This window comes from Squalius cephalus (genome assembly GCF_949319135.1).
Source record: "Squalius cephalus genome assembly, chromosome: 17".
In the NCBI taxonomy this organism is placed as follows: domain Eukaryota; kingdom Metazoa; phylum Chordata; class Actinopteri; order Cypriniformes; family Leuciscidae; genus Squalius; species Squalius cephalus.
In genome coordinates this window covers 33,629,070-33,649,806 of record NC_137138.1, presented here as the reverse complement: position 1 = coordinate 33,649,806, position 20,737 = coordinate 33,629,070, and the positions used below count along the sequence as shown (strand labels likewise).

Sequence of the window (20,737 nt, the reverse complement as noted above, 5' to 3'; positions counted from 1 at the left end):
GGAACGGCAGTGGCCATGACTGACAGCTGAAGTCACAAGGACCCACGAGATCTTGCGAATTCATGCATGATCGCACTATAACAGGTTTGTTTCCATCCAGAGGAGTAGCCCTTCAGGCCTGTCTCCGCCCATTATGACGTTTTTTAAGGTGTAGTGCAGGTTAATATGATCCGCCGTGAGCATGGTGTATTTTATTTAGAAAATTAACCGGATGTTTTATTTTGTTTCTGCGCTCGACTTCCTGTCCCGCACAATCTGCCCTGTGCTGAATTGCTGCAAAGCTCTCCGGCATCCGGCAAAAAGTAGAAGCTCTGCGTATCTGCTCCGGAGGGCTGTGGATCTCCAGAGCTGGGACGGAGTCGGAACGCAGCCATTCTGCAGTCAGTGAAAACACACACATTGACTTTAATGGAAACCTATTGACTCTGCCAGTGACAGGGGACTTGTGATTTTAGTATGTTTTTTTTTTCTTCATGTCTTGCTTTCTCTCATTCAGCTCATTGTACCTGAGCAGTGTTTATGTTCTCCTTCTGGTACCACTATACAATAATGAAGTTCTATTCATTACATTCACAAGTTCACACTTACAAATAGAGTAAAGTAGTATGCGTATTTGGCGTGCTGTCCGAGGAGAGGGCTCCGAGCTCAGTATTTTGGCCCGAGCCCAGAGAACTCCCCCCGTATTTCTGGTTAGGAAAGTAACCAGGCGAGTGTGAGGAGACGGGGTGATAGAGAGCTGCTGAAAACTGTTGAGGAACATAGGTGAGTTGAATGTGTATATATATACGCCTCAACTCATTTTGCTGAATAAAAGGAGGAGCGACGACCTTGAAGAACGAGAGAGTTATGGACTTATGTTGTGTTTTATGTTTCATTATTTGTGACAGCAGTCGTCCGTGAGGGGCTGCTGTCTTTTACTTTCATTCTGTATTTGTTTATTTTACGTTATTAATGTATACGTTATTAAAGTATAAAGCTCCATCGTTATCAGCATAGTTCAACGAGTCAGTGTTTCTCGAAACCATCGTTCTAACGAACATTCGCAAACAGCATTGCAAATTTGTGTGTTTGGAACAACAGATCTCGACCTGTGGTAAGAAGCATTCTTGTTTGCATGACATGTTAATATCTTCTTAATATCATTAATTCATCTTTGTCTCTAGGATACGTACCAAAAACCTTTAAGCTGGCTATGATTAAACCACTTGTTAAAAAAACGCAACTTGATCCTTCAGAATTAGTCAATTACAGGCCGATCTCGAATCTACCTTTTCTGTCAAAGATATTAGAAAAGGCAGTATCCTCACAACTGTGTTCCTTTCTTGAAAGAAATGATATCTGCGAGGATTTCCAGTCAGGATTTAGACCGTACCATAGTACTGAGACAGCTCTCGTTAGAGTCACAAATGATTTGCTCTTATCATCCGATCGTGGTTGTGTCTCGCTATTAGTGTTACTCGATCTTAGTGCTGCATTTGACACCATTGACCACAACGTTCTTTTAAATAGATTAGAACATTATGTTGGCATTACGGGAAATGCACTAGCATGGTTTAAATCATACTTATCTGACCGTTATCAGTTTGTAGCAGTAAATGATGAGATGTCTCATCGATCACAAGTTCAGTATGGCGTACCACAAGGCTCAGTACTAGGACCGCTGCTGTTCACTCTGTACATGCTACCATTAGGAGATATCATTAGGAAACATGGCATTAGCTTTCACTGTTATGCCGATGATACTCAGCTCTATATTTCTTCAAAACCTAACGAAACTTATCAATTCACAAAATTAACGGAATGCATAGCGGATATAAAAAATTGGATGACTCGTAATTTCCTACTTCTAAATTCTGAAAAAACAGAGATTCTAATTATTGGACAAAAAACTTCCTCACGTAATAACCTAGAATACTGTCTAACACTTGATGGCTGCTCTGTTAAGTCTTCATCGTCGGTTAGGAACCTGGGTGTGCTCTTTGATACCAATCTTTCATTTGAAAGTCACGTGTCTAGTATCTGTAAGACTGCATTTTTCCATCTTAAAAATATATCTAAATTACGCCATATGCTCTCATTGACAAATGCGGAACAATTAGTTCATGCGTTCATGACCTCAAGGCTAGATTATTGTAATGCTCTACTGGGTGGTTGCCCTGCACGCTTAATAAACAAACTACAGCTGGTCCAAAACGCAGCAGCTCGAGTTCTTACCAGAACCAGGAAGTATGACCATATTAGCCCAGTTCTGTCAAAACTGCATTGGCTCCCTATTAAACATCGCATAAATTTTAAAATATTGCTGATCACTTACAAAGCACTAAATGGTTTAGCTCCGCAGTACTTGAGCGAGCTCTTAACGCATTATAGTCCGTCACGTCTATTGCGATCTCAAAATTCCGGCCAGTTACTAATACCGAGAATATCAAAATCGACTGCTGGCGGTAGATCCTTTTCCTATTTAGCACCAAAACTCTGGAACAGTCTTCCTACCATTGTCCGGGAAGCAGACACACTCTGTCAGTTCAAAGCCAGATTAAAGACATCTCTTTGACCTAGCTTTCACATAATACATTATAGACTTCTATAATTTAATGTTAGACTGCATATATTAGGTCAGCCGGAACCAGGAACACTTCCCAAAAATCCTGATGTACTCGTTACATCATGAGAAGAATGGCATCTACGCTAATTTTAGTGTCTGTGTTTATCCCGAGGTTTTCCTGCAGCCTGCCGGATCCAGGCCGTATCCAGATCTGACGAAGGACCTTCGCCTGGACCGATGACAACGCAGTGCTGAAGTGCCAACTAGTCTCTCCCTATGGAGGATCCCACTACCACTATACAGATAAGGCGTTGTCGGGAAAATTCGTTTCGCGTTCCTACCCCAAAGCAACAAAATAAAATAAAATTCTTTATCAAAATTTATAAGGAAAGACAAGTACTTTGTTTAGGCTTGGCTTGTAGGGAATTCCAAACCTGCGTATATTCAAACGCACATAACTATAGAACCCATTCTAAATGTGCATCTGAACGCCATCAGCGTTTCTCACAGGTTCGCGTTTAAAGTCTGTGTAGAGGGAATGGTGTCGTCTTAGCGGCCCCTAATTTAATAACAAATGATCGTTGCGACGGAAGCAAATCAATCAAAACTAACTTTAGATGGAAATAACTTAACTCTGCTATAAAGCCAAAACAATCTCTGTTACCTTAAATTATACGCTTATCTCTGTAAAGCTGCTTTGAAGCAATCTACATTGTTAAAAGCGCTATATAAATGAAGATGACTTGACTTGACTTGACATGTGGACTTAATAAATCTTTATCTTGAGCCAAATGAGCAAGCTGACATTCAGTACAATTTAAATATTTTATTTAGGATACATCCAAATGTAATTTACGTCTTTTAGTTTGTCAAGAGATTTAAAGCACCGTTTTTGAAGAGTGCACATGCATGAACGAGCTCTAGTGTAAGAACGAGCCTATGATTGAATCTGGAAATAAAGCAAAATAACTGAGAAAAATGAGAAATAGCCTCAGATGCCATGTCCGTAAGTTATAGCAAAACTTCTAACATTAATTGATCTCAAACAGATTCATTAAAAATAGTTATTACTCCACCACCTGCATGAAATCATTAACCAATGTGGTTGAACGACCAATTTGCGACAATGCAGTTTCAGGAAACAGTCGTACTATGATAGTATAGCAGCGAGTTATGTTGTTGTATGGAAAACGCACCCCTGGATAGCAGTATCGAGTTGTCAGGCTCTTTTTTGAGCCTCTTTGGTAAGCAGTCCTTAGCGTAGAACGTAGCTAGGTCTCCTCTTGCTTTAGAGAGTCGTCAAGAGCTCGGTCAGGCTGGCTACGCTGGACCACATGTCTCTCTAGCCCCTTTCACACAGAGATTCCGGAAATTTGACCCGGGTTCGTTTGATTTTGGTTCATTCACACTGCCAGTGATTTTCCGGAATCAGAGAGTGCGTTCACACACAACCTGTAAAAATCCCGTAAAGACACGTGACATCGATGTGACTTGTAATGTCTCAGCAGCATCTTAAGTTTGCTTATGAGCTGTGATTTCTCTCTCGAGAAACCACGCTTGTGCATTTTTTTTCTCTGATTCGATCATAAACTTGCGCGTTAAGTACCGTTTCACAGCTGGTGAACGATTCTGCGCTTCAGCTGCATCACTACGACACGGCATTATTATGGCATTTGTTCACACAGCGCTCGTTCCGGGACTGAACACGGCAATATTACTAGGTCCCCAACGTGGCATCGGGGGTCAATCCCAGGTCGTGTTTGCGTGCCGCCACCGACCTTGCTCTCCGAGCGACGAAGGTGACCGCACGCTCCCTGGGTCAGGTGATGTCCACTTGCGTGGTCCAGGAGAGACATCTGTGGCTCAACCTGGCCGATATGCGTGAGGCCGAGCGAACCCGGTTCCTCGACACTCCCATATCCCAGGCTGGCCTCTTCGGCGGGGTGGTTGAGGACTTTGCCCAGCAGTTCTCGACCGCCCAGAAGCAGACTGAGGCTGAGGATGTCGTAGGAAGGCGCCACAGCCCTCTCCCGCCCCGTGCCCCGCTAAACGCCAGGCCAAGCGGCGCTCCTGAGACGGGCTGCTCAGAGATGGCGCTGAGTTCTTCCAGGAGACGGTAGCAGGGCCGCTCCTTCCCCCGGTGGAGGGCCGGGGGAGAATCCTTGGTTTTCCCCACCCCGCTGCTCGTCCCACGACAGGCAGCACCCTAATGTGGTTAAAGAAAGAACTCACTTCCCCATCTCTGAGCACACAGAGTGTCCGGATGACAGTGCGCGCCGCTCACGAGCCTCGCCACTCTCGTCCCCCTCTGTCGCCAGTTCCCTGCCAGAGCACACCCCCGTGGGACGCTGGTCCTCCCCTGGCCTCCTCTGGCAGGACGCGGCTAATGACCGTGCCCCCGCACCGGGCCGCTATGCCACCCACGCCTGGGCCGGTCATTCCGCCTCGCTGCACCACCGAGGGTACGTCTGTGGTCCGCATGACCCCGCTGGTACAGTTCCTGGAAGCCTGGTTGGAGCTTCCCAGGCTGTCCCGCTGGGTCGCGAGGACTATCAGGCTCGGCTACGCGATTCAGTTCACGCGGTCTCCTCCCCACTTCAGGGGAGTCCGCTTCACTTTGGTCGGTGGCAATGCCCCGGTTATGAGAGCGGAGGTCGCTACCTTACTGGCGAAGGGTGCGATCGAGACTGTCCCTCCAGCCGAAATGAGGTCCGGCTTTTACAGCCCCTACTTCATTGTACCGAAGAAATCCGGTGGGTTACGACCAATCCTCGACTTGCGCGTCTTGAACCGCTCCCTTCACAGGATGCCGTTCAAGATGCTCACGGCCAAACGCATTTTCGAGTGCATACGGCCGCAGGATTGGTTTGCAGCGATCGACCTGAAGGACGCCTACTTCCATGTCTCCATTCTTCCTCGACACAGACCGTTTCTACGGTTTGCTTTCGAGGGGCAGGCATACCAGTACGCGGTTCTCCCTTTCGGGCTAGCCCTGTCTCCTCGCGTCTTTACGAAGGTCGTCGAGGCAGCCCTTGTTCCCGTTCGGGAACACGGGGTTCGCATCCTGAACTATCGCGACGACTGGCTGATCCTAGCTCACTCTCGAGACCAGGTTTGCGAACACAGGGACCTAGTGCTCCGGCACCTAGCTCGTCTGGGCCTTCGGGTCAACTGGGAGAAGAGCAAACTCTGCCCAGTGCAGAGGATCTCTTTTCTCAGTATGGAGATCGACTCGGTCGCCATGTGCGCGCAGCTTACGAGCGAGCGCGCGCAGTCACTGCTGACTTGCCTTCGTCAGTTCGAGGGCAAGAGTGTGGTTCCACTGAAACTATTTCAGAGGCTCCTGGGGCATATGGCATCCGCAGCCGCAGTCACGCCGCTCGGGTTGCTTCATATGAGACCACTTCAGCTTTGGCTTTGCGATCGAGTCCCGAGGTGGGCATGGCATCACGGCACGCTCCGAGTCCCAGTGACTCCGACCTGCCGTCAGACCTTCACCCTGTGGTCGAACCTCAGTTTTCTTCGGGCCGGAGTGCCCTTGGAACGAGTTTCCAGGCATGTTGTTGTATCAACAGATGCCTCCACCACGGGCTGGGGCGCCATGTGCAATGGACATGCTGCCGCGGGCTCCTGGACAGGACCCCAGCGCCTTTGGCATGTCAATTGCCTCGAGTTGTTGGCTGTACGTCTTTGCCCTGCACCGCTTCCATGCGTTGCTCAGGGGTCAACACATACTAGTCCGATCGGACAATACCGCGACTGTAGCGTACATCAACCGTCAAGGTGGTCTGCGCTCCCGCCGTATGTCACAACTCTCCCGCCACCTCCTTATATGGAGTCAGAAGCATCTGAGGTCGCTTCGAGCCATTTATATCCCGGGAGACCTGAACCAGGCGGCTGACGAGCTGTCTCGGCTTCGGCCTCTCGCTGGAGATTGGCGACTCCATCTCCAGACGGTTCAGCTGATTTGGGATCAGTTCGGGGACGCACAGGTAGACCTGTTTGCCTCCCACGACTCATCCCACTGCGGCCTGTTTTATTCCCTGACCGAGGGCACGCTCGGCACGGATGCACTGGCGCACAGCTGGCCGCGGGGCCTCCGCAAGTATGCGTTTCCCCCAGTGAGCCTTCTTGCGCAGACTTTGCGCAAGATCAGGGAGGACGAGGAGCAGGTAATTTTGGTTGCCCCGTACTGGCCCAACCGCACCTGGTTCTCAGAACTAGTACTCCTCGCGACAGCACCTCCCTGGCCAATTCCTCTGAGGAAGGACCTGCTTTCTCAGGGACGGGGCACCTTATGGCACCCTCGTCCCGATCTTTGGAACCTCCACGTGTGGCTCCTGGACGGGACGAGGCAGGTTTGAGTACCCTACCACCAGCGGTGGTGGCTACCATCACTTCCGCTAGAGCATCGTCCACGAGACATGCCTATGCGTTGAAGTGGAACCTCTTCGTCAACTGGTGTTCTTCTAAAAATCTAGAACCCACGAAATACCACATCAGTGTCGTGCTTTCCTTCCTGCAGGAAGGGTTGGAGCGAAGGCTGTCTCCCTCCACCCTGAAAGTGTATGTTGCCGCCATTGCCGCACATCACGACGCAGTTGATGGTAAGTCCTTGGGAAAGCACGACCTGATCGTCAGGTTCCTGAGGGGAGCCAGGAGACTGAATCCTCCTCGTCCTCCCCTCGTACCCTCTTGGGACCTCTCAGTGGTTTTAACTGCCCTGCAGAGTGCTCCCTTTGAGCCTCTGCAATCAGTGGAGCTTAAGTTCCTGTCAATGAAGACAGCGCTCCTGGTTGCATTGGCCTCCATCAAGAGGGTAGGGGACCTGCAGGCATTTTCGGTTGACGAAGCGTGTCTGGAATTCGGACCGGCTAACTCACGTGATCCTGAGACCCCGGCCTGGATATGTGCCCAAGGTTCCCACCACACCCTTTCGAGACCAGGTGGTGAACCTGCAAGCGCTGCCTTTGGAGGAGGTAGACCCAGCCTTGTCACTGCTCTGTCCAGTATGCGCACTCCATGCTTACGTTGACAGAACGCAGTGTTTCAGGACCTCAGACCAGCTCTTTGTCTGTCATGGTGGGAAGCTGAAGGGAAAGGCTCTCTCCAAGCAAAGGTTGTCTCACTGGATAGTGGACGCCATTGCTTTGGCATACCAGCAGCAAGGTCGACCATGCCCCCTTGGTGTGACGGCCCACTCCACCCGGAGTGTGGCATCCTCTTGGGCTTTAGCGCATGGCGCCTCGCTAACAGACATCTGCAGAGCTGCAGGTGACACCTAACACATTCGCGAGATTCTACAATCTCCGAGTGGAGCCAGTTTCTTCTCATGTACTCGCTTCAACTAGCCGGTAAGAGATTCTGCTCAGGTGTCTTCGCTTGCTCGCCATTCCTCTCCACGGACGGGATACGTGCGATATTCTCCTCAGGTGAGCCTAATAAGCCCTGAGTCTCCTCCAGCACTGACGACGTCAACGCCAGAGTTTGCAACTGAGCAGCTTTCGCGCTTGGCTAGGTGCCTCCATGTGCATGGTTCCCCCTCTGGGCGACCCCCACATGTGTATTCCACTGTAAGCCTCTTTGAGCATGTGTCTTTCCCTTGGCAAGCCACCTTGCCACCCCTGGGGTTGAAATATTCCACCTGCGGCTGGACACCCCAGTGATTCTCCATATGCAGCCCTTCGGGGTCATATGTGTATCCCAAGTCCCCCCCTTCGGGCTGGGCATAATTGCATATTTCCACTGGATATGCTTCCCAGTGTACCTTGGTATTCCTGTGTTAAGTAGGACTCCTTCTTCCGTGCTAGTCTCACGACAGGGAGCTCAGACTTACGCAGGGCACTGGAAGACAGTCGAGAGGTGGCGTGATTACACTGGGAACCCCATTCGTCGTCATCCGACGTAACTCGGAGTGACAACGAAAGGGAACGTCTCGGTTACGTATGTAACCCTCGTTCCCTGAGTAGGGAACGGAGACGTTACGTCTCCCTGCCACTTCCGCTGTACCGCTGGAACGCCTGAGTTCAGTCTCGGCTCCTCAGCGAAGACATATCTGCATGTTGCCAGCGCACTTCCTTATATACCCCCAGGGTGGGGCGGAGTTACGCTATGCAAATTCCACAGACCCATGGCATTTCTTTGCCATTGGCTCGTTTTATATACTCGAAGGTGATAGGATTTCTAAGCGAAACCCCATTCGTCGTCATCCGACGTAACGTCTCCGTTCCCTACTCAGGGAACGAGGGTTACATACGTAACCGAGACGTTACATTTGTAACCGAGACGATTTTACTATACTGTGGCACTTATATTTAGGACTATAATATCCATGTTCTGTACAGTCCATTTAACAGTGATGGTATAAGATAACAATACCATGATACTGAATGAATAGCCCACTATATTCATATACAATGGTATTATGGTGCAAGATTCCATGGTACTATATTGTACATAGTTGCATAATAGCTTAATGGTTTAAACAAAACTATAACATTTGGATGCTTCAGACAGATTCTATAGTTTATGTTTATTCTGACCTGATGACAGTAGGGTAAAGCTCTCCAGTAAATAGGTAGACACAAGTAAAGGACGATGACGTGAAGCCCTTCCCAATAACGGCAAGCGCTGTCCTTGTAAACTGCATATCTGCAATGACAAACAGCTTAATTACCAGTCAGTATGAATTATTAAGATTAGACACACCCGCGTGTGTGATATTGTAGCTTGTGTTTTCACATGACATAAGACATTTAACAAACCGTTTAGCTAAATCTTGTTTCTTGGGAAATAATACAATTTTGTATTTTTTGCATTATATGCATACATTTTTATCTGCATTTGCACATTCTGAATTTTTGTTTGGCATTTGCATGGATTCAGTATAGATTTTGTGGGGGCATATTTGCGCCATTGCCCGATCAGCTTAATTTTTTTAGTGAATAGGGAGCTAAAGCAGAACAGACAGCATGTGTACTGTACATTCAAATGTACTCAACAACCAGTTACACCTCTGATCAGTACTAAATAGTATAAGGCTGAATTTGTGAATTTGAAATTGATCAAAAATAATTAGTGCATTTATATACTATAAAATGACAATCCACTGATTAACCACAACATTAAAAGCACCTGCTTAATAACATGTAGGACCCTTCATGCTGCCAAAACAGCTCTGATGTGTCGAGGCGTGGACTCTACAAGACCTCTGAAGGTGTTCTGTGGTCTCTGGCACCAAGACATTAGCAGCGGATCCTATAAATCTTGCAAGTTGTGAAGTGGGCACTTCATGGATCGGATTTGTTAGTCCAGCACATCCCATAAATGCTCAATGAGATTGAGATCTGGGGAATTTGGAGGCCAAGGCAACACCTTTAACTCTTTGTCGTGTTCCTCAATCCATTCCTGAACACTTTTTGCCCAGTTAGCAGCAGAATGGAAACTACACTTACATTTTTAATACTACAACAAACTACACTCTGGCATGACAACTGTGCCTCACATGCTCCCTGTAAAAGAAAAGAAAACAAGAAAAAAAAGAAAAAGTGTGGCAGGGTGCATTAGTTTGCTGAAAGAGGCCACTGCCATCAGGGAATACCATTGCCATGAAGACAATGTTTGTGTCGAAGTAACATCCACTTGAATGTCAGGACCCGAGGTGTCCCAGCCGAACAGCATAACACTGTGTCCGCCAGCCTGCCTTTTTCCCCATAGATTTCCTATGATTTTCTGCCATCTCTTCACCACACACGCACCTGATCTAAAGGAAAACGTGATTCATCTGATCAGGCAAAATTTTTCCACTGCTCCATGGCCCAGTTCTGATGCTGACTGCTATATACTGTGTGTTGTTACACTTTCTGTCATGGGCAGCATTACGTTTTTCTGCAATCTGAGCTACAGTAACTCTAGCTGTATGATCTGATCAGACCAGACGGACTAGCTTTCATACTGCATGTGAATACTGGGAACATCCCACAAGACTTCTTAGAAATGCTCTGACCCAGTTGTCTTAGCATCACTATTTGGTCCTAGTCAAAGCAACTCAGATCTTTTTGCTTTTCCATTTTCCCTGCTTCCAACACAATTCAAGAACTGACTGTTCACTTGCTGCCTAATATATTCCACTCCTTGACAGGTAGCATTGTAACAAAATATAATCAATGTCATTCACTTCACCTGTCAGTGGTTGTAATGTTGTGGCTGACAGGTGTAGATATCCCTGTATGACAACTTTTATTAATAATCAAGAAAAATTAGATTAAAAATCCTGCAGAGTTCAGCTACAACCATAATCAGACACACCTGAACCACTGTCTGGTGCTCCTCGCATGCTGGTCAAAAAATTCAGATTTTTTGTTTCAATTAAATAAATGTATTATATTTATTTCTATAATGTTTTTTTTTTTATTTAATATTTTGTATTTTAGGGGAATGTATGGTACTAAATTATATTTATGCTCTAGTTATAATCCACTTATTGCCAGTAACCTCTTTTTGTAGTCAGTAACAACTTAAACTCATAAATCTTGTGATAAAATTGTCTCTAAAGTTTGGTCTCTTTTTGAAGACACTTGGCATAATATTGCTGAAATGAAATAAGTAAAAAAAAGTTATAGAAGTTTATGTTTATGGTTATGAAAAATGTACAAAAATACTGTTTTAAATTTTTATATGAAATATATTTTTCAAAACATGTTTTACTCTAAAACTAAGGCCAGATGTCTAAACAAGTTGTGTTCCAAATCTGAGGTTGATATCTCAAAAATTGAGCTTTCAGTAAGATTTTGTTTGGGTGCATTACCAAAAGTGTTCACTAGATGAAATTCGCCTTCCATTCATTTCCAATCTGGTCATTTTTTGACCAAGAGGAATACAAGCGTGACAATTTTTTTTCTCCAGGACCATTTAACCTTTTCGAATCACGTCCATGATTTTTTTTTTCTTTTTTTTTTCACAAGGCAAGAGCCAAAACCTTTACTAAATTATTTTCATTCAAAAATGACTGAAGAGCACCAGAGGGTTAATGTGCTCAGGGTTATTTAAAAACCACATCCAGCTATGTCTGAGCAGGGTTGGAACTGAAGCCTGTAGGAAGGTAGCCCTCCAGGAGCAGGGTTTATTAAATGTTATAATTATTATTTATAAAATCCGTGTCATCACGTTAGGTGATTAGCCATTGCATTAGGTGAATGATTGTAGCGTCAATGGTATCATAATAGAAAGAGAGCTATTGTCTTACCTTTAGGAACAAAAATGTTGGCAAATATTACAGATGCTGACACAAGGAGACACAAGCCTTGGGTCAAACGTCGGCCCAGAAAGCTCAACATCAGAAGAGCAACCAGTTTAGCAGGAAAATCTACCGCCCCAAAGATGACCTGCATTAGATAGATGTTCACCCCAAACTTCTGCAGGTCCATGGCCAGTCCATAATATGCAAAGCTAGTCGAAAACCTGTTAGGAGGAACAGTAGTCATTTTTATTATTGATTTTTAATTTATGTATTTATATTTATACACAAAAGAAGAGGCGTAACCACCATCCAGGTTTCTTGCATACAGGCATTGAAACATTGACATGTTCAAATTGATTCTTACCAGACGAACATAAGGCACATGGATATCTTCCTCATGGTTGGTGTTCTCATGAGATCAAGCGCAGTATACATTTTCTTACTAGACTGAACTTCTTTTTGCATGTGTGACTCCAGCACCTAAACATCAGCACGTCCATAAAACACACACACAAAAGTTTGGGTTAATTTTTCTTTTCTTTTTTTACAAAATTAAACATTTTCAGCAAGGATGCATCAAATTTATCAAAGGTGACAGTAGATAAGCACATTGTTACAAATATTCTAATAAATAAATATTAACCTTATATTCATCAAACTTTTGAACTTTATATTCATCGAAGAATCCTTAAAAAAAAATGCATCACGGTTTCCAAAAAAATTCTAAGCAGTACAACCTCTTTCAACAGAAATAACAATAATTATTATAATAATAATAGAAAATAATAAAAGCACCAAACCAGCATATTAGAATGATTTCTGGAGGATTTTTTGACACTCGAGACTGGAGTAATGACTGCTGAAAATTCAGCTTTGCCATCACATGAATAAATACAATTTAAAAAACAACCCTAAACTTTTGATAAGTATAGTGTTTAATTATGACACAGACATGAAAGGCTGATGTGGAACCTCTAAAGTGATCTTTTCTGCCATCTCGGGCTTGCCGTTGATTTTAGCTACATGCTGGAGACGCTTCAGTGCCTCCTCAGAACGACCATTCAGCACCAGCCAGCGAGCAGATTCAGAGAACCACCTTTGACATGGAGACATTTTTTCAGTTAGTTAATGCTTGCTACATTATTTTTACTGTGTGCAGAATTTCTATAGTTCTAATTAGTCTACATAAATTTTAAACACACTGGTGATCTTTTCAGAATCATATTCAGAATCACACTGTCATTTTCTGTACAGGCTGAAAAATGACAAAAGACTCATGATTTTTTGGAGAGAAAGTGACAGATTATAATTTTAAATGTACAGTAAGTATTGAGTTTCAACTTACCTTAAATATCTAACGTTACAATATATATATAACAACAACAACAACAACAACAACAACAACTTTAAAGCAGTTCAAATGCTGACTTATACACTACCGTTCAAAAGTTTGGGGTCAGTAAGATTTTGTAATGTTTTTAAAAGAAGTCTCTTCTACTCACCAAGGCTGCATTTATTTGATTAAAAACAATAAAAAAAAGCGTAATATTGTGAAATATTATGACAATTTAAAATGACTGTTTTCTATTTTAATATATTTTAAACTGTAATATTCCTGTGATCAAAGGTGAATTTTCAGCATCATTACTCCAGTCTTCAGTGTCACATGATCCTTCAGAAATCATTCTAATATGATGATTTGATGCTCAAGAAACATTCATTATTATTATCAATGTTGAAAACAGTGGTGTACAAATTTTTTTCAAAATTTTTTGATGAATAGAAAGTTCAAAAGAACAGCATTTATTTAAAATAGAATATTTTCTAACATTATAAATGTCTTTACTGTAACTTTTGATCAGTTTAACTCATCCTTGATGAATAAAAGTATTGATTTATTTTATTTCTTTCCCCCAAAAATAAAATTAAAATTCTTACTGACCCCAAACTTTTGAACGGTAGTGTTTAATGTTACAAAAGCTTTAGATTTCAGATAAATGCTCTTCTTTTGAACTTTCTATTCATTATAGCATCATGAAATAAAAATGTAAATAACTGTTTTCAACATTGATAATAATCATAAATGTTTCTTAAGCATCAAATCATCATATTAGAATGATTTCTGAAGGATCATGTGACACTGAAGACTGGAGTAATGATGCTGAAAAGTCAGCTTTGATCACAGGAATAAATTACACTTTACTGTATATTCACATAGAAAACAGCTGTTTTAAATTGGAATAATATTTCACAATATTACTGTTTTTGTTTGTATTTTGATGTGGATGTGCTCAGCATCACGGCAGGGGATCTAGAAAATGAAGCCTTGCCATTTCAGACTGCACCCGTGTACGAGGAGCTTGTGGAGGTTGTAACTCGTGGGGTGGCCAAATTAAATATTAGTTGACCACAAGAAAGGCACAGATCATAGCCTTCATGCCGGGGTCATGGAACAGGCCTTTTTCATCTCGCCTGACTAATCCCCTGGTGTTGGATTATAGCAACATCATGGGGGTTAGAGAGAATGGTTATGGGATGATGCCACGGGTGGAAGAGGCTTTGGCCAGCTACCTCTCCCCCGACGTTGCGTCATCCCTTAAGGCGCTGCCCACCAAACCCTGCCTAACTACATCTGCTTTGGTGGGCAGAGCTTATATGGTGGCGGGTCGGGCTGGTGCGAGCCTGGACACCATGGCCATCTTGCAGGCTTACCAGGCCTGTTAAAAACCTTGATGAGGGCGAGGGTCCCGCAGCTGCAGATACTGCCAAGCTGCGTAAAGCCAAATATCTGTCTCTCCAGGTTCCGAAGGAGATGGCCTGTGCCATCGGCCACTCCATGGCAGCACTGGTAACCACAGAGGCACCTGTGGCTTAATCTGTTGGGCATCAAGGAGAAGAACAGAGCCTTCCTCCTTGATGCCCCTATCTCGCCTACTGGCCTGTTCGGCGACGCTGTTAATGCACTCGGTGTCAGGTTCCAGGAGACAAAGAAGCAGTCAGCAGCATTAAGGCAATATCTCCCTCGCCAGTCAAGGTCTAAAAAGGCTACCACCAGGGGGCAGCCTCAGCTGTTATCAAGCTCCTCGTACCGGCAGGGTCAGAAGGAGAGTGTCGCCTTTAGAGCTCCCCCTCAGAGAGCCTGGGACTCAAGGTGGTGCTCTCACTCACAGCCTCCTGAGAAGGTGGAATTTAGGACCGTCAGAAAAGAGGTCCTAACTCATTTGGGACCTCTGAGGTCCAGGAGAGAGTCCAACACGACAGGGTCAGTCTACTTCTGGCAGCCCCATTCCTCCAAGATCGCTTCTCTGCTGGTCTTACCCCGTCCACACTTAAGGTGTACATGGCTGCCATTGCGGCTTTCCACGCTCCTATAAGTGATGGTCCTTTGGGAGGGCATCAGCTGGTCATACGGTTCCTCCGTGGTGCATGGAGGATGAGGCCTGCGACTCGGACCAGAGTCCCCACTTGGGATCAGGCAGTGGTTTCTTGAAGGGCTGGTTGAGGCCCCCTTCGAACCTCTAGAGTCGGCTGTGGCCAAGAACCTGTCACTTAATGTGGCCTTTCTCCTTGCTATCAACTCTCTTAAGAGAGTAGGAGATCTCCAGGCGCTCTACATATCTCCACAGTGCCTGGAGTTTGCTCCCGTCTTGGCCATCTTGCACCCCAGACCGGGCTGTGTACCAAAGGTGCCTTCGAATGTGGCGAGGTCAACGGTTCTGCAGGCTTTTCATCATCCACCTCATGTGATGGCGGAAGATGTGAGACTTCATCTGCTCTGACCTATCAGAGCACTGAATATCTATTTTCAAAGGTCTTCTCAGTGGAGGAAATCGGACTGGTGTGTTGCGTAGTTGCTGGTGTGTTTCGGGTCACCTAAGAAGAGGCTCCCCGCTTCTAAACAGACCATCAGCACCTGTATAGTTCAGGCTACTTCCCTGGCCTATCAAGTGCGCAGTTTGCCTTCAACTTTGGTCGTGAGGGCTCACTCAACCAGAGGCATGGCATCCTCTAGAGCTCTCCTTTCAGGGCACCTATCCATGAGGTATGTGATGCGGCTAGCTGTGCCACTCCGCACACATTCATGAGATTTTATAGTCTGGACCTCCCCTCTACACCCAGTTGTAGTTGTGCCTGTGACAGATTTACACTAGGACAAGCAGGCTTCGTTGTGACATTGTGGGCATTTTATTCCCCATAGTGTCGTCATTGACAGTGCGAGTTCCCTCGAAAGGGAATGTCTCGGGTTACGACTGTAACCCTTGTTCCCTGAGAAGGGAACGAGACACTGCGTCCCTTTGCCACGCCTCCTCCTGCCTGGGAGCGACTTGCTTCATTGTGAAGCTAACGCTGTTGTGTGCCAGCATCCCTTTGTAGCTTCTGTGTATGCCATCACACGGTACGTCATCACGCAACACCAATAGGATTGGATAAGTTTCATTCATACTTCACGCTAAGAGGCGTTCCCCATAGTGTCATCATCAACGCAGTGTCTTGTTCCCTTCTCAGGGAACAATGGTTGCAGTCGTAAGCCAAGACGTTTTTGCGGATCCATGTGAATGGGGATCTTTTTGACAATGGTGTTGTCTGTACGCGGAAAACTCAAAGGTAAAATTTCTCCTTTTTAAGCATATCGTTGTCATTTAAATGTACCCTTAGACAGGTTGTGAACCCTGTTTTGTTTTCAGACAGTTTAATCTAACTTTCAAAAAAGTCCAGCACAAACATTAATGCTGTTTGTCAACGGCAGCTGTCACAAAAGTAATCTTCAGTAGGCTAGACCTTCTCATTTAACAATGCTCGTTTAGACCTTCGCGGACTGTGAAAGCATGGGCACTCATTCTATCCTTCGTGGCCCAGGGAAAGAAGGACACATTTGAAGGCTGCATTTGAACGTCACGCCACTGTGAAGCTTTCGGCTCTCAAATGCAGGCTTCAAAAGATGCAGGCTCTGAATTTGGACACAGCTATAGGAAATGTGCAGAGCGATGGATGCCCAGGACCAGGACTAAAAATCACTCCCAGTTCTTATTAGTAAATTAAAAACATGAACCTAGAACCAAACAGTTGTGCAGTACACCAGCAATTAAAGCTCATGGTTTCGATTACCAGGGAATGGACCTGATGAAACTTGTTCTGCACCTTGAATGCATTAAAAAGTCACTTTGGATAAAAGCATTTGTCAAATGCCATAAATTCACCAGCTCATAAGTGTGATTGGTTGGAGAATAATACACTGGCTAAGCTATGTGTTTTTGAGTACTAACTCATGAGACGAGGCCGAGAGCCACGAGAGAACGGCGAGACCGGTGTGTCGTGCAGGTGGCACTCATCAGCAATCACGCCACAAGCCTCACGCCGTTCTCTCACGGCCCTCTGCCTCGTCCTGCTTGTCACACTGACTCTCATGAGCTAGTACTCAAAAACACATAGCTTAGCCAGTTGGTCACATTGCACAGTTACATTAAATCCACCATATCTTGGACCTCAGATCTTTGAACAAATACAGTACAAGAGGAAATACAGATTCAGAATGTTGACACACAAATCCCTGCTTCATTCTGTACAGAGGGGAGACTGGTTCATTTCAATCAACCTAAAGGATGCTTATTATCACATCCAGATCCATCTCCAACAAAGAAAATTTCTAAGGATTGCCTTCGGGGAAACAACATACAAATTCAAACGTGTTCCATTTGGCCTTTCTCTAGCACTCCACATATTTACAAAACATGCGGAGGCAGCATTAATATCATTAAGGCAACAGGGCATTATAATACTAGCCTAACTTGATGACTCTTTCATTTGTGCCAGGACAAGGGAGATGGGGAGGAACAATGACAGTAATACTGTAGCACATTTAAAAGCTCTGGGGTTTGTAGTGAATCAGAGGAGGAGCTAGATAACTCCAACAACAGCTGTGTTATTTATATAGGGTTGAATCTGAACTCTTTAACTTAAACATAACATATTTCCCCAGAATCTCTATTTTTTTTTGTATCCAGTATTATCCAGAAGGGAAGAGCATGAGACTGCTGAAAGAACAGGAGATGACTTAGGGAGAGCCAGAAGAGACAAGGATGACCTAGGTGACTGAGATAGGTCCCAAATAAGTGTAATTTGCCCAATATCTAATGAGCTAATTTAAGTTTCAAATGAAAGCATTCAACTCAAAATGGTATGACAGTTTTGTCTGGCTTAAGTACTCAATAGACAAAAATGTAGCATTTTGCTATTGCTGTCTCAAATTTGAATCAACAGTGACAAACTGCAGAGTCAGGGCTACAAAAATTGGAAGAAAGCCCTCAGTTCATTCAGAGAACATGAAAAAAAAAACACAGTTCACAATGGCAGCATGGCCTCATGGCAAGGCTTTAAGAGTACAGAAGAGTATGGAACTATATACATGCAACATGCACTTCTCCGCCTTGACGTAAAGCTGGTTCTCCAGCAGCCGTTGTAGCACCTGACGGACATGTCATCCCCCTCACGTATCCGGATCAAATGGTAGGCATTACGGATGTCTAGCTTGGTAAAGACCCTGGCTCCCTGTAACAACTCAAAAGCTAATGACATCAGAGGCAGAGTATACCTGTTCTTTATATTGATGTCATTTAGACCCCGGTAGTCAATGCAGGGTGGCGGGGAGCCATCTTTCTTAACGAAGAAGAACCGAGCCCCAGCGGGCAAGGAAGAGGGACGGATGAGGCCAGCATTTAAGGATTCCTGAATATACTTGTCCATGGCCTCTCTCTCAGGACCAGAAAGGGAATACAGACGACCCTTGGGTGGATTAAGTGCCTGGGAGGAGATTGATGGCGCAGTCATACAGCCGATGAGGAGGCAAGGATGTGGCCCGGGACTTACTGAAGACCTGACAGAGATCGCGGTACTCCACCGGGACTCCAGCGAGATCGGCCTCCTCAACCTGAAAAACAGAAGACACAGAGCCAGGAGACAAGACAGAACCTAAACATGACGCAAGACAAGACTGACTCCAAGAGAACACAGAATTGTCTGACCAATCCACATGAGGGTTGTGCTGCACCAGCCACGGATACCCAAGGACAACGGGGGCAGTCAGGGAATCTAGAAGGTACAGCTCAGTCATCTCACGGTGATTGCCAGAAGACTTACGGAAGGAGTGGAATGGGTGATGGAGGTGATAAGGAGACCATTAAGGGAGCGGACAGAGATAGGAGAAGGGAGAGGAATGGCAGGAATTCCCCACAGCATAGCAACGGAGACATCCAGGATGTTGCCCTCAGCACCCGAGTCAATCAGGGCTGAACAGGAGTGAACAGTGTCTTGATATTGAATAGAAACATTTAGCAGGGTACATGAGATGGGGGAGTTGAGACAAGGAGTAGCGCCCACCAGGATCCCCCGGATTACTGATGGGCTCCGGCTTTTAAAGGACACCGGATAGCCTGATGCCCTGGCTTCCCGCAGTAAAGGCAAAGGCCCCAAATCAAACAATCCTGCTTCTCCTTAGGGGTGAGACGAACACGCCCCACTTGCATGGGCTCAGGGTCTGCTGAAGGAGACGAGGAGGTGGGAACAGCACTGGAGGCACCTTCATCCAGCACCCAGGAGGATCGAGCTGTCCACCTCTGGCGTCGACGTTGAAGACGCCCCTCCCCACGAAGAGCCAGTTCCACAAGGATGTCAAAGTCGTGAGGCAGCCTGTGAGTGACAATCGCATCCTGGATGTCGTCAGCCAGCCCCTCCCGAAACCTAGCACGTAATGCCGCCTCGTTGCAGTCACAGGTGGCCGCCAGAGTTCTGAACTGGATGGAGTATTCCGTAACAGAACGGCCGCCCTGACTTAACTGCACCAGCTCGGAGGCCGCCTGGAGCTTAATCATCTCCGCTCTGAAGTCCTCGAATGTGGAACAGAATGGGGCACGAGCATCCCACACAGCCGTTATCCAGTCGCAGGCCCTTCCTTTCAGGAGTGTGATAAAGGCCACCTGGGACTCTTACATAACATAATGTTGAGGTTGGAGTGCTAAGACAAGGGAGCACTGAGACAGGAACGCATGGCAGGAATTGGGGTCCCCGTCGTAGGGTGGCGGACTATTGGCATGGGGTTCAGGCTCAGCATGAGGTAGAGAACGGCCATACGCAGCAGATGATCAGCTGGCCAAGGCTTCCCGCTGGAGTTCTTGGATCTGTAGATTGAAATCCGCTACTTGGGCTGTCAGGCACACAACCTCCCGTGAAGTGGCAGTTAACTGGCTGGAATGCTGTCCCAGAAGAACGCCCTGTTGACTGACTTGGTCTGCACCTGCTGAATCCATTTTATGGTCAGACCGTTCTGTCAGGGAGAGACACGAATTCAGTTGCAGGTAACAGAATAGTTTATATTGCTCTCAAATGAGCCCAGGAAAAAACAACAGGAACACAAAAACAAAAGAGGAAGTCCAAATAAATGTCCACTGGGCCAGGAGAGCACTTCTCAAAAGAAACCAATTATAGTGTCACCCGACGCAGTGTCCAAGTCACACTGAATTCCCTGAAGAAGGTGATGAGCACACAGAGAGGGTCTGGAGTGGTACATCAAAGTCCCAACAGAAGATAACACCTGGTCAGGCAGTCTAGGAAATCAGGCCTGGCATGATGAGAGGGAGACCGTGGAAACAGGACAAAAAAAAAAAAAATCAAAACTACACAGCAAGACTAAGCAAGACTAAGCAAGACTAAGCAAGACTAAGCAAGACTAAGCAAGACTAAGCAAGACTAAGCAAGACTAAGCAAGACTAAGCAAGACTAAGCAAGACTAAGCAAGACTAAGCAACTAAGCAAAGTTGATCATAGGAAAAGCTTTACTCACAACAACAGTCTGACAAAAGACTGAACACAAGAGGATCTAAAATAGGGGAGATAATGAGGGATTAATTGACAACAGGTGTGAAGAGAAGGATAGTTAAGGATAACGAGTGGGAGGGGAGACG

General features: G+C 45.6%; 1 protein-coding gene across 1 annotated transcript in view; it reads right to left on the bottom strand.

Moving 5' to 3' along the window:
• oatx (organic anion transporter X) overlaps positions 1 to 20,737 on the bottom strand; it is a 41,545-nt gene that overhangs the window by 3,913 nt on the left and 16,895 nt on the right. Inside the window, exons 5-8 of the mRNA XM_079848011.1 lie at positions 12,756 to 12,879; positions 12,148 to 12,263; positions 11,790 to 12,004; positions 9,088 to 9,196 (exon numbers count right to left, since the gene is read on the bottom strand). Coding sequence (XP_079704137.1) covers positions 9,088 to 9,196; positions 11,790 to 12,004; positions 12,148 to 12,263; positions 12,756 to 12,879 — 564 coding nt within the window. The remainder of the gene's footprint in view (positions 1 to 9,087; positions 9,197 to 11,789; positions 12,005 to 12,147; positions 12,264 to 12,755; positions 12,880 to 20,737) is intronic.